Genomic DNA, 13,967 nt, shown 5'->3' with positions numbered 1-13,967 from the left:
AATCCACGAGGACTGTATTAATTACCAACTATAACTGCTAACAATAGTGTAAATAAATATCAGAGCTTCTAATATTAACTAGCAATAAAAATTTAACTAAATATCAATTGATGAAAAACTAGCTTGGGTTTGGCTTGCCAACTACCTCCACCTATGCACACAGATTAATATGCAATCACACAATTTAAAAGTCTAACAATGTCAATTGAAAGGCCTTGGTCCAGCTGCAGTCAATTAGATTTCCCTAAACAACGATCCTGACTTTGGTCCAGTTGCAAGATCTTTTCTTATCAAAGGAGTCTTGGTTGGTCTATCCTAAGAGTTTCCTAAGACAAGCATAAGCACTAGGAAATCGACAGTTGCACAATCTAGGATAATGGTCTATTACCCAATCAATTATGTCCTATGTTCCCAAAACTTGGATCTTACGCAAGTTCTTGTTACTTCGTCAAACACCGGGTCATGGTCAGCCGAATATGTTTAACTAACAATTCCTAAAATTATGATGTTGATCAGGCATGCATAACAATAGGAAATAAACAATCAATCCAGAGAACAAAGAATTAAACTTAGTCTGATTGTCAATTAAATCTGTGCACAAGGTTTATGATAGAAGTATTACCAAACCCTAGCTAGAAAAGAGTTTAGCTACACATAATCATAATAAAAATCATAAAGATACTCATCAACAATGTTCAAATCAATGGAAGAGTAGAGATTTGCTGAAGAATTGATATGCCCAGCTTTGATGTTGCTTCTCCTCCTTCCTGCCGACACCCACTTCTCCAATCTTTGGTCTTCGGCTGCGCAAAAGTAAAGTCCCTTTGTTGTCTCAGCTTAACACTCTTTATATAGTCTTTAGCAAGCCCTAAACTGGCCCATCTATTCTTGCCACGTCAGCAACTCAATCACACAAGTCTGATTCCCGCGATCTGCAGCCGCACAGGTTGCGAACAGGTTACAAATTCTATCCAGTAATGAATTTATTCTCCAGCAGTACCTGTTCATAAAAATACCAATATGGGTAGTATTTTGCACTAATCAACATAGAAAAATAATACTTTTAAGCCCATAAAACTAGGTGTATTTTACACCTAACAGAGAGGAGGGAAAAAATAAGGAGAGAGGAGAGAGTAAAGTAATAAAAAATATTATTTTATGTTTAGGGAAGTGAATAGTGGTTCTTTAGAGGTAGGGAACCACTATTCATGTTCTGTAAAATATGGAACTTCTAGGTAATGTGATACAGCACTCTATTTTGACAAATTCTCTATAATCTTTCCCTATTTTACAGACAGATCCATGTTTAGGTAATTTGATGTGAATGCTTTAAAGTTGGCAGAATATCAACAGAGTCCATAACTGAGAAAATATCAGATCTTTGTGCTTTCTGCAACAAAAAGATGGAGATGAGCTATTGACATACCCGATTTTAGATCAATATCCAACGTCGAAAGAACAAACTTGTATGGTGTTATTCTCGGTTACGAAAAGTAAAGTTGCTTGATAATTACCAATATATACATAACATAATCACCAGTTACTTCAAAATGTATAATCGTTAAAATTTCACAGCATTTGCAACAAATTGCATCTATCAAGCTATGTTGAGCCTCCCAACATCAAAACTAGATTTCTTCAACAACAAACCAGGCAGTATTGGACTCAAAACTCTGTCACTTAAGAAATTCATCAACTTCCCTTCACTTTGTTGTATGCGGCCAACCATATAAGCAGTGGTAATGAGATCAATGCTTCTCCATCTCCTCTGTTTGACATAGCTTTTCAACCCCATTTCAATCCACTTCCACTCCTCTTCCTCTCCTCCACCACTAGGTTTCTTCAGTAAGGCTGTGGCGAGGCACCGAGCCAAAATGAAGCCATCTTCTAAGGCTGAGCACCCTCCTTGGCCAATGTCAGGTGTCATGGGGTGGAGGGCGTCGCCCGCGACACAGACATTGCCTTTGCTGATATTTGCCCATAGGAGCTCCCAAGGTTGCCTGTACCTGAGAGGAGAATATATGACATCGTCTATGTCAGTTCTAGTTGTTTCTATAACAGCTTTTACTTGATCAGGTAGGTCTTGAAGTTTGTTTAGCACAAATTCTTTGAGTTTTGTTGTGTTTTCTTCAAGATCACCATCTGCAAAAGTAAAGAAAATTCAACAAAAATGCAAAGAGTGAGATGACGTGAGCACAAAAAAGAACAACGGGTCGTTATATGATATGGTGAATGATAAACGTACAAAAATCTATATATAAGTAGTGTTATATAGATATGTTTATATTAATAGTTATATATAGATATATATGTGTGTATATATATATATGCCCAAGTCCAACGTAATAGTAATATATATATATATATATGTGTGTGTATTTATATAGAATATATATGCATATTACGTTTAAGTCAAAAAGTGAATAGTGTTTTATATATATATATATATGTATAATTGTCTAACATCTGTATTGATTTTCATGTAGGCGGCACAACTTTTATCCGAAAGTCTTCAAAACACAGCGCTAAAGGAAATCATGTGAAGACTATCCTCAGTATTTTCAATCTCACCAGTATATTTTCACTACTATAAAGGAGGAAGAGGGATCACGGATACAAAAAAAAACATCACAAAACCAGAGAAGAAATCAAGGAGGAAGAGGAGAAAGAAATCAAGCAGTGAGTTCTTGAGTTTTATTTTCTCTTTTACAGCAATTTGCTCACATATTCTTTCTAGAATTTTGTGAGATTAATTGTTGGTTTTGTAAACCTAGTATGAGGAACTAATCCTCTTACTAGGGTGATGATGGATCCACTCTATTGTATCTAAATAAATTTGGTTTGATTATTAGTTTATTTATGCTATGTCAAGTGTTAATTAGCTATTCTTTATTGATAATTAAATCTTGATGCTTAGCTACCATCTAGGTTCGATTACCATGATGCAAATTGAGACAAATGCCCATGTCCAATTTGAGACAAGCTTCTTGCAATTAATACCGGAGTTACCTAGACATAAATGCCATATGCTAGGATCTTTGTGATCGCTACATAAGTTACCATAAATCCTAATGCTTTCTTGATTATCCTAGCCAATCCAAATGCCCATGGATGGTTGCAATTGAGAATAGACGTGGTAAGTCAGATGCCCATGACTATTACATAAATTAGGGGACTTGATCTTTGACATGCATGAATGAAATGATAATTGTCGGCTAAATAATTTAAATACAATAGAGTTGGTGAAATCGGATCCCTAGTGTTTGTTTATTTGTGTTAATCCTTATTTATTTTGTTTCCATTGATAATTACAAGAGTTGGAATTGCAAATATTTAATATTCAGTCCCTGTGGGTACGACACTCGTATTTGCCACTTCTATACTACAATTGATTCGTGCACTTGCGAGTATAATTTGGGTTTATAATCGCTATACTTTTAGCGGGTACTAAACCCCACATCAAGTTTTTGGCGCCGTTGCCGGGGACTGATTTAATATATTGTTATATAACTTTTGTATATATGTATATATGTATATATTAATATTAGTATACTACACCTCCTTAATGGAAGGTTTTTCATTTTTTATTTCATTTTATTTATTTATTTATTTATTTATTTTATTTTATTTTATTTTATTTTTTTTTTTTATTTATTTTTTGTGGATGGCTTTACCGCCCCATCTAACTATATATTATTGGCTGGTTCTATTTATACCGCCTATATCTGTTTATAATAACTATCCCTAACAGTTACTAACTTACTAACATTTAAATTTCTGCCACTAACAGTAACATTTATTTTTTTTTATATAGTATTATTTATATATGTGGTTGGCTTTACACTGCCCCACCTTTATTTATATATATATATATATATATATATTTTATTTATGGTTGGCCTTTATGCCCCATTCTATTTTTTTTTAATTTCTTATTTTGTGTATATTTAACTTGTTAAAAAAAATATAATAAAAAAAAAGAAAAAAAAACAAAAGAAAAAAAAGAAAAAAAAAGTCATTCTCGAGTGTGATAATGAGCCGCAAAGCGTGACAGTAAAGTGAGTACTGATGTGACAAGCACCACGAATTTCTTAATATATGTACGTTTTTCTTTATTGTCTCGATCAGTTTTCATCTTCATCTCACTCATTTTCTGGCAAGAGTGTGTTTTCTCTCTAACAGAGATCAGAAACCATGCCGAGACGACCACGCACCATCGTATCACAATTGCAGTCCAGGCTTGCGTTGTTCAATAAAGCTGAAATAATTCCGGAGTGTCAAATTGACAAAACGATACAACGAGAAGCCATCAACAGATGGGCAATGAACTACTTGAGGGAGCATTCTTTGTTGTTTCTCGTAGATCCAGATCCAGAAAATAACTTACTGGTGTATCCTCAGATCATTCGCTCTTTCTATCACACTCTCATCGAGTTACCACGAAGCGAGTGGACTAGGGATCAACTGGTTTATCAGGTTATCATTGTTGGTATGAAAGTTCAATTCACAACAGCGGATCTGTGTTGCTGCTTAGGGTATCCACCAACAGATGATGAGCCCACTGGATCTCGACAACCAATCTATGCATCAAAGCAAAAAATGATTGATGATATGTGCGGTGGAAAGAGGAATAAACATAATAACGCTGCACGCCGCGCCTACTTGCCATCAAAGATGTGGTTGTTGGATGATGCTATTAGGAAAAATCTTTGTCCTATAGGCCATGAGCAAGAACGACGAGGAAAATTCTTGTCTGTTTTATACTATATGTATAAAGGGTGTTGGTTTGATATTGGAAAGATCTATCTGGCCATGCTCTGCAAAGCCAAATATTTTGTTGAGAAGAAGCCAAAAAAGGTGGGGAAGTTATTTTTCCCACGGCTTATCACAAGGTTGCTTTTGTTCAAAAGCATTCGACCTCCTCGGCCTCAAGCATCTTTGGGTTATCAGGTCACCATGCTGGAAAAATGGACATGGCGTCAGAGCATCAGCCATTTGAAAACAACTTCTGCTAGACAAAAGCAGACCCAAGAAGATCCTTCAACATCACCACCTGGAGATTCCTCATCAGGAGTTGCAGTGTCTCCACAATCAGATCACATGAGTGCAGCGATAGCCCGGCTAGAGATGGGGCTACAAACACTAGAGGATGGACAACACAGACTGGAGCACATGATGGCCGCACTCATGGATATGATACGAAAGTGACAACATAGCCATCCAACGGTCAGAATTGTTTTTGTGTCAGGTTGTATTTCTCTGAACCATAGCTTTGCATATGTACTTTTCAAATTTTCCTATTTTTATTTTTTATTTTCTTTATTTTTATTTTTATTTTCTATTTTATTTTTCTTTTCCCATTGCGGACAATGCAATATTTTAAGAGGGGGAGGAACTGGTTTGATATTAAAAAAAAACAATAAAAAATAAAAATAAAAAATGGTAGCTAGAGGAGGCAAGTGCTGTGCTACCTTAGGTGCAAGCTTGAAACACTTGTAGTTGATCTCTTAGAGGGATGCCAACTCAACCAGCTAAGTAATTAGTAGTTTGTCCAGGAAACAACCACCGATAAGGTATTTGGGAGTCCTAAGCATGGACTGGACGAAATGTCCATAATTGTAAAGCCCCAAAGTGGAGATACAAAGGACTGTTGACCTTGGCTTGGGTTTTATTGAGCCGACCAGAAACTCTTAGAGAATGACAACCTATTGTAAGGTCTTGTTAGCCTTTTGCCCTTGCTACGGGGTACATCTCTTTAGTTAGGTTGATAGTAACCTAGCATCCAGTCTCAAGGATCCTGGTGTTGAGACAAATTCCGTTTGTTTACGGTGCTTTGGGAATATTGAGTCTTAGAACCGTTTGTTTGTTAAATATCTATTCTTTTTAAAGATTGCTAAAAAAAATAAATAAATAAATAAAATTGTGATTTGGAAGTCATGTTCTTATCATATTTCTAAATTGGTTTGAATATCTCTGAAGTATGGATAACAATTTGAGTTGAATACCCATAATCACTTGTGGATTTTTTTTTCTGACTTTAAGTTTTGTCTCACCTATTCTATTTAATAATTGGATAAATTGCACAGAATTACATATTTGTGAGGTATGATATTTAAGATTAATTATGAATACTGTGATTTTCTTGAGTTGAATTAGAATTCTTTGAATATTAATATCTTGGGATACATGTATATATTCATATTTATATTAAAAAAAGAAAAAGAAAAAGAAGAAGTACATTATGAATAAATGGGAGTGTTTGTAAGTTTTTCTGCTGAGTAACCGGGCCTCTTGCCTCAGTAAGCAGTGAGTGTTCGCGTAAAAATGTAGAAAAATAAGACATCAACCCATGTGACAAGCGAAGTTTTGTAGCCTTTTTGACTCGAGTTATTAAACCCGTTGGGGTGTCTTTACACCTAATGCCCTGAGCCAACTGGATTGGGAGTCATTGGTTGAACGCTTGTTACAAGGGTCATTTAGAAAGCTTAATAAGACCGAGCATTGCACAAGTCACATAAAAAAAAAAAAAAAAGTCAATAAATAAAATCCCTTGATATTAATTATTCATTGAATCTGATGATTCTTGTGATATTATAGTGTTTGTGTTAATATTAAATTAAAGCCACGTATTTATGTTAAATTCGCTACGCATTACACATCACGCTAAGATAGAATGGGTGATATGAGATTTAGTCAGAATAATTTGTTCTAGTGATAGTGGGTGGTGAATTCTTGAATATATTCATACTAATGAGATAATTGGATTATTTACATATATGACATGAATTTTCCGATCGCTTGCATTACTAGAGACTAGCAATAAGCTGGTTGGGGGTTGTGATAAACGTACAAAAATCTATATATAAGTAGTGTTATATAGATATATGTTTATATTAATAGTTATATATAGATATATATGTGTGTATATATATATATGTCTAAGTCCAACGTAATAGTAATATATATATATATATGTGTGTGTATTTATATAGAATATATATACATATTACGTTTAAGTCAAAAAGTGAATAGTGTTATATATATATATATATGTATAATTGTCTAACATCTGTATTGATTTTCATGTAGGCGGCACAACTTTTATCCGAAAGTCTTCAAAACACAGCGCTAAAGGAAATCATGTGAAGACTATCCTCAGTATTTTCAATCTCACCAGTATATTTTCACTACTATAAAGGAGGAAGAGGGATCACGGATACAAAAAAAAAACATCACAAAACCAGAGAAGAAATCAAGGAGGAAGAGGAGAAAGAAATCAAGCAGTGAGTTCTTGAGTTTTATTTTCTCTTTTACAGCAATTTGCTCACATATTCTTTCTAGAATTTTGTGAGATTAATTGTTGGTTTTGTAAACCTAGTATGAGGAACTAATCCTCTTACTAGGGTGATGATGGATCCACTCTATTGTATCTAAATAAATTTGGTTTGATTATTAGTTTATTTATTCTATGTCAAGTGTTAATTAGCTATTCTTTATTGATAATTAAATCTTGATGCTTAGCTACCATCTAGGTTCGATTACCATGATGCAAATTGAGACAAATGCCCATGTCCAATTTGAGACAAGCTTCTTGCAATTAATACCGGAGTTACCTAGACATAAATGCCATATGCTAGTATCTTTGTGATCGCTACATAAGTTACCATAAATCCTAATGCTTTCTTGATTATCCTAGCCAATCCAAATGCCCATGGATGGTTGCAATTGAGAATAGACGTGGTAAGTCAGATGCCCATGACTATTACATAAATTAGGGGACTTGATCTTTGACATGCATGAATGAAATGATAATTGTCGGCTAAATAATTTAAATACAATAGAGTTGGTGAAATCGGATCCCTAGTGTTTGTTTATTTGTGTTAATCCTTATTTATTTTGTTTCCATTGATAATTACAAGAGTTGGAATTGCAAATATTTAATATTCAGTCCCTGTGGGTACGACACTCGTATTTGCCACTTCTATACTACAATTGATTCGTGCACTTGCGAGTATAATTTGGGTTTATAATCGCTATACTTTTAGCGGGTACTAAACATCACATCAGTGAACTTGACCACGCAAACGGGAAGTGGTGAATTCAAGTTTCATAGGTGTTTCTATTATCATAATTTGCGAGATGGACTCATACTCAGCCTACGTATACAAACGTCACCCAGCATTATCTTCTTAGCGCAAAGAAGAAGAGGCAGATTACCTTGGCTGGAAGGAGTCCAAGTGAAGAACCAATACATGGCTGAATCATTGCAAGGGCGGAACCCGGATCGGAATCCTTTTCCGATGAACAGCATGAAGTCAGGGCCAAATCCATGACTCCCACTGTAATATGCACACCCTCTGATGGCTGACCGCCCCGTAGAGGCCGGTTTCTTGAAGCCTAGCCATTTTGCAACCACTGAGTTCACCCCATCACAACCAATCAACACCTTTTATCCACAGCAGCACTAAGTTTAATTACACATGGAGTTAAACCACAAAAAATATCAAAGGTTAATGGTTTTGGTTTTGTTCTTGTTTTTGTTGGGAATTTACCTTGGTCTTAATGATGGTTCCATCAACAAGATGTAGAAGCTTGAAGTGGCCTGACTCCTCAATGGATACCACTTTGGATGAGTACCTAACGGTGCCATCTGGGAGTTCTTTTACAAGATCTTCCAACAGCAACTTCCTCTCAACACAACGAACTTCAGAGGTTCTACAAAAAGCACACCACAATTCACAAGCATAGAAATAGAACCAAGAATCAGCTTCACAAGCTCTCTTATGATCACTATTCTTGAAACTATATATGTCAATAAAAGTAGAATGCACCACAGTAACATTTTTTAGATATGTAGCAAATGATTCTGGCAGATCAGATCAGATAAGTAGAACACCCAGCAACATGCCCTGAAGTGGGCAATCCCACGGAATCAGGAAATACTCCCAACTGGTTCGAACTCTCGACTTTAACGTCATCCCCTTAGGTCCATAGACATAACCAACTGAGCCAATAAAGAACTTACTGTGACTTAAACGGTAACCGTGAAGAAGGTTGTCCTGAAGTAGTTGAAGTTACAACCATCCTGCACTCAAATATACATTTCCCTATCAGAAAGATAAAGAAGCAAGAATAACACATCTTGGTATTGTTTGTTCTTACCCATCAAGTTGTTTATGTTTTTGGCGAAGGGAATCACCAATTCCAAGTCCATCCAACACTTTCCAAGCATTAGCCCATGTAGTCAATGCAAACCCAGTAACCCTCAGAGTATCTGATGCTTCCAAAACCAAGCTTCTGATCCCAAACCTGCAAAAATTGAAAGTAAAAAACTGTTCATAAGTATAAATACATATATATACATATGTGTACATATATATTTATTTATTTTAGTAACCTGTGAAGGCCTAAAGAAGTTGTGAGTCCTGCTATTCCTGCTCCCACAATCACTACATCTTCAACAGCTTCCATTCTATTGTAAGAGGAGAGTTGCTATAGATAGATAGATATGGAAATGAGTGGCTGATTTAAGATTGAATGGTATGCTTTGCTTTATAAGGATGATGGCAGCAAGTGAGTATGGTTTGCTTTATAATAAGGTTGTAGAAGTCCAATTTGATTTTCTGTCATAGACTCAATCGCTTGATGATAGTGGATGAGTCAAACTTTTGACAAGTTTTGAGTCCCAAGCCAAATGAGGATGATGACAGGAAGTACGTATGCTTTGCTTTATAATAATGTTGTAGAAGTCCAATTTGATTTTCTGCCCACAGATTCAGTAGCTTGAAGATAGAAGATAAGTGAAACTTGTCAAGTTCGTGTCAAGACTAATATCTTACATCGATTAGCATAATCCAATTGAGTGATATATAAGTAAAGTTCTTGCACCTCTCACATAAATGATGCGTTTTCTGCGTCTAAGAATCATAGGCGACCGCCCATGAAGAATAAATCTGTACAGTCCCAGGGCGGACAATATCCTTATATATTTAGGCTTGGATTTCCAAAAATGTCTTAACAGTAGGCACATGAATTATAATGTTCAAGCAGCCAGCAGCGACTGATTAAGACAGTGACAAAGAAGGTTTGGTTTATTGTGCCTGTCTTGTCTATGGAAGTATATTATTGCAACGTCCAAAAGTATAATAATTGAGGCTCTCTCTATTGATGCACTCCGAGTCTCTGGCCGATGAACTCCGGTCGGACATTTCGGTGTTAGTTCCGGTCAGCCAAGAGCTGGGTCAGGTTCATCTCTGGCCGGTGAACCCGTTAGTGGTGGTGGTTCGCCGTTTCGTCACCGGATTCAACCGAATCAGAGCTTTTTCTTCACGATGGCCGCGAGCTTCCAAGGAAAATTCCTAAGGCTACAGGCGACGATTTGAGACGAGGTTGGTTGGGTTATGCTCGTGAGGGCTGAGCGAAACTTTTCGGTAGGTCAATGGTCAGAATAAGCAGTGGCAATAGTGGCCGGTGATGGTGCTCGTGAGAGGAGAGAGGGAAATGAGGTGTGAATAGTTTGTTAAGGGCGTGTTTGATGGTTTTGAGAAATGGGGTGTCAATGGGAATTTGAGGAGTGCAAATAGTTCCCATCAACACTGCTGCCTATGCACATAAAACGACATCGAATAACCCTCATTTTCATTCATATTTGAAAGTCGCATAAATTATTTGACAAAAAATGCTCAAAGTTGCATTTGATAGTGTGTGGAGAATGAATCTCTGGATTTAGGAAAATTAAAGTGAAGGAATTTGAGGTTGGTCAGGATTCTAAATGTCATTAGGATACTAAAGTTGGCAGAATACCAACAGAGTCCATAACTGAGAAAATATCATATCTTTGTGCTTTCTACAACAAAAAGATGGAGATGAGGTATCGACGTACCCGATTTTAGATCAATATCCAATGTCGAAAGAACAAACTTGTATAGTGTTATTCTCGGTTATGAAAAGTAAAGTTGCTTGATAATTACTAATATATACATAACATAATCACCAGTTACTTCAAAATGTATAATCGTTAAAATTTCACAGCATTTGCAACAAATTGCATCTATCAAGCTATGTTGAGCCTCCCAACATCAAAACTAGATTTCTTCAACAACAAACCAGGCAGTATTGGACTCAAAACTCTGTCACTTAAGAAATTCATCAACTTCCCTTCACTTTGCTGTATGCGGCCAACCATATAAGCAGTGGTAATGAGATCAATGCTTCTCCATCTCCTCTGTTTGACATAGCTTTTCAACCCCATTTCAATCCACTTCCACTCCTCTTCCTCTCCTCCACCACTAGGTTTTTTCAGTAAGGCTGTGGCGAGGCACCGAGCCAAAATGAAGCCATCTTCTAAGGCTGAGCACCCTCCTTGGCCAATGTCAGGTGTCATGGAGTGGAGGGCGTCGCCCGCGACACAGACATTGCCTTTGCTGATATTTGCCCATAGGAGCTCCCAAGGTTGCCTGTACCTGAGAGGAGATGATATGACATCGTCTATGTCAGTTCTAGTTGTTTCTATAACAGCCTTTACTTGATCAGGTAGGTCTTGAAGTTTGTTTAGCACAAATTCCTTGAGTTTTGTTGTGTTTTCTTCAAGATCACCATCTGCAAAAGTGATGAAAATTCAACAAAAATGCAAAGAGTGAGATGACGTGAGCACAAAAAAGAACAACGGGTCATTATATGAGATGGTGAACTTGACCACGCAAACGGGAAATGGTGAATTCAAGTTTCATGGGTGTTTCTATCATTGTAATTTGCGAGATGGACTCTTACTCAGCCAACGTATGCAAACGTCACCCTGCATTATCTTCTTAGCGCAAAGAAGAAGAGGCAGATTACCTTGGCTGGAAGGAGTCCAAGTGAAGAACCAATACATGGCTGAATCATTGCAAGGGAGGAACCCGGATCGGAATCCTTTTCCAATGAACAGCTTGAACTCAGGGCCAAATCCATGACTCCCACTGTAATATGCACACCCTCTGATGGCTGACCGCCCCGTAGAGGCCGGTTTCTTGAAGCCTAGCCATTTTGCAACCACTGAGTTCACCCCATCACAACCAATCAACACCTTTTATCCACAGCAGCACTAAGTTTAATTACACATGGAGTTAAACCACAAAAAAAATCAAAGGTTAATGGTTTTGTTTTTGTTTTTGTTGGGAATTTACCTTGGTCTTAATGATGGTTCCATCAACAAGATTTAGAAGCTTGAAGTGGCCTGACTCCTCAATGGATACCACTTTGGATGAGTACCTAACGGTGCCATCTGGGAGTTCTTTTACAAGATCTTCCAACAGCAACTTCCTCTCAACACAACGAACTTCAGAGTTTCTACAAAAAGCACACCACAATTCACAAGCATAGAAATAGAACCAAGAATCAGCTTCACAATTTCTCTTATGATCACTATTCTTGAAATTATTTATGTCAATAAAAGTAGAATGCACCACAGTAACAATTTTTTAGATATGTAGCAAATGATGAACACCCAGCAGCATGCCCTTCGGACAGCTGAGTGGACGTAAATCTCAAACAGCCGCCAAAACTGGTAAGACTGGGCCGAAACCAATGCGTGAGAAATGAGACTCCTAACCCCTCCCTTGAAATGGGCAATCCCACGGAATCAGAAAATACTCTCAGCTTGTTTGAACTCTCGACTTTAACGTCACCCCCTTAGGTCCATAGACATAACCAACTGATCTATTGCTCCGTGGTTTAGATTTTGATCACAACCCACCAAAGAATACTAATTCATACAACAATTGATGGTTCAATAAAGAACTTACTGTGACTTAAACGGTAATCGTGAAGAAGGTTGTCCTGAAGTAGTTGAAGTTACAACCATCCTGCACTCAAATATACATTTCCCTATCAGAAAGATAAAGAAGCAAGAATAACACATCTTGGTATTGTTTGTTCTTACCCATCAAGTTGTTTATGTTTTTGGCGAAGGGAATCACCAATTCCAAGTCCATCCAACACTTTCCAAGCATTAGCCCATGTAGTGAATGCAAACCCAGTGACCCTCAGAGTATCTGATGCTTCCAAAACCAAGCTTCTGATCCCAAACCTGCAAAAATTGAAAGTAAAAAACTATTCATAAGTATAAATACATATATACACATATGTGTATATATATATATTTATTTATTTTAGTGACCTGTGAAGGCCTAAAGAAGTTGTGAGTCCTGCTATTCCTGCTCCTACAATCACTACATCTTCAACAGCTTCCATTCTATTATAAGAGGAGAGTTGCTATAGATAGATAGATAGATATGGAAATGAGTGGCTGATTTAAGATTGAATGGTATGCTTTGCTTTATAAGGATGATGGCAGCAAGTGAGTATGGTTTGCTTTATAATAAGGTTGTACAAGTCCAATTTTATTTTCTGTCTTAGACTCAATCGCTTGAAGATAGTAGATGACTCAAACTTTTGACAAGTTTGAGTCCCAAGCCAAATGAGGATGATGACAGGAAGTACGTAATGCTTTGCTTTATAATAATGTTGTAGAAGTCCAATTTGATTTTCTGCCCATAGATTCAGTAGCTTGAAGATAGAAGATAAGTGAAACTTGTCAAGTTCGTGTCAAGACTAATATCTTACATCGATTAGCATAACCCAATCGAGTGATATATAAGTAAAATTTTTGTACCTCTCACATAAATGACGCGTTTTCTGCGTCTAAAAACCATAGGCAATGACTAATGAAGAATAAATCTGTATAGGCCCAGGGCAGACAATATTCTCATATGTTTAGGTTTGGATTTCCAAAAATTTTGTGAATCCAGTGTATGCTCTGTATCATTCACAAAAAGTCTTAACAGTAGGCACATGAATTATAATGTTCAAGCAGCCGGCAGCGATTAAGACAGTGACAAAGAAGGTTTGGTTTATTGTGCCTGTCTTGTCAATAAAAGGAAATTATTGCAACTTCCAAAAGTATAATAATTGAGGCTCTCTCTATTGAA

At 36.7% G+C, this 13,967-nt stretch overlaps 2 protein-coding genes across 2 annotated transcripts; both read right to left on the bottom strand.

Moving 5' to 3' along the window:
- Positions 1-1,484: 1,484 nt before the first annotated feature.
- LOC119990314 (monooxygenase 2-like) lies at positions 1,485-9,606 on the bottom strand. Its single transcript, XM_038836165.1, has 6 exons — positions 9,398-9,606; positions 9,163-9,309; positions 9,026-9,085; positions 8,553-8,715; positions 8,218-8,446; positions 1,485-2,142 (listed from the first exon to the last, which is right to left on the bottom strand). The coding sequence occupies exons 1-6, from the start codon at positions 9,469-9,471 to the stop codon at positions 1,598-1,600; spliced, it is 1,218 nt and encodes a 405-aa protein (XP_038692093.1). The 5' UTR covers positions 9,472-9,606; the 3' UTR covers positions 1,485-1,597.
- A 1,327-nt stretch (positions 9,607-10,933) lies between these two features.
- On the bottom strand, positions 10,934-13,435 carry LOC119990657 (monooxygenase 2-like). Its single transcript, XM_038836671.1, has 6 exons — positions 13,157-13,435; positions 12,920-13,066; positions 12,783-12,842; positions 12,165-12,327; positions 11,836-12,064; positions 10,934-11,598 (listed from the first exon to the last, which is right to left on the bottom strand). The coding sequence occupies exons 1-6, from the start codon at positions 13,228-13,230 to the stop codon at positions 11,054-11,056; spliced, it is 1,218 nt and encodes a 405-aa protein (XP_038692599.1). The 5' UTR covers positions 13,231-13,435; the 3' UTR covers positions 10,934-11,053.
- Positions 13,436-13,967: the final 532 nt, after the last annotated feature.

This window comes from Tripterygium wilfordii, chromosome 22 (genome assembly GCF_013401445.1).
Source record: "Tripterygium wilfordii isolate XIE 37 chromosome 22, ASM1340144v1, whole genome shotgun sequence".
In the NCBI taxonomy this organism is placed as follows: domain Eukaryota; kingdom Viridiplantae; phylum Streptophyta; class Magnoliopsida; order Celastrales; family Celastraceae; genus Tripterygium; species Tripterygium wilfordii.
Note: the sequence above shows the minus strand (reverse complement) of the source record. Positions and strands in the feature narration are given on the sequence as shown.

Coding starts and splice junctions, on each gene's coding strand:
- LOC119990657 (XM_038836671.1), bottom strand. CDS start 13,230: ATGGAAGCTGTTGAAGATGTAGTGATTGTAGGAGCAGGAATAGCAGGA. Junction 12,328..12,782: donor CGATTACCGTTTAAGTCACA/GTAAGTTCTTTA, acceptor TGCTTTTTGTAG/AAACTCTGAAGTTCGTTGTG. Junction 11,599..11,835: donor TTGGACTCCTTCCAGCCAAG/GTAATCTGCCTC, acceptor TCACTTTTGCAG/ATGGTGATCTTGAAGAAAAC.
- LOC119990314 (XM_038836165.1), bottom strand. CDS start 9,471: ATGGAAGCTGTTGAAGATGTAGTGATTGTGGGAGCAGGAATAGCAGGA. Junction 9,086..9,162: donor AAACATAAACAACTTGATGG/GTAAGAACAAAC, acceptor ATTTGAGTGCAG/GATGGTTGTAACTTCAACTA. Junction 8,447..8,552: donor GAACCATCATTAAGACCAAG/GTAAATTCCCAA, acceptor TGTGGATAAAAG/GTGTTGATTGGTTGTGATGG.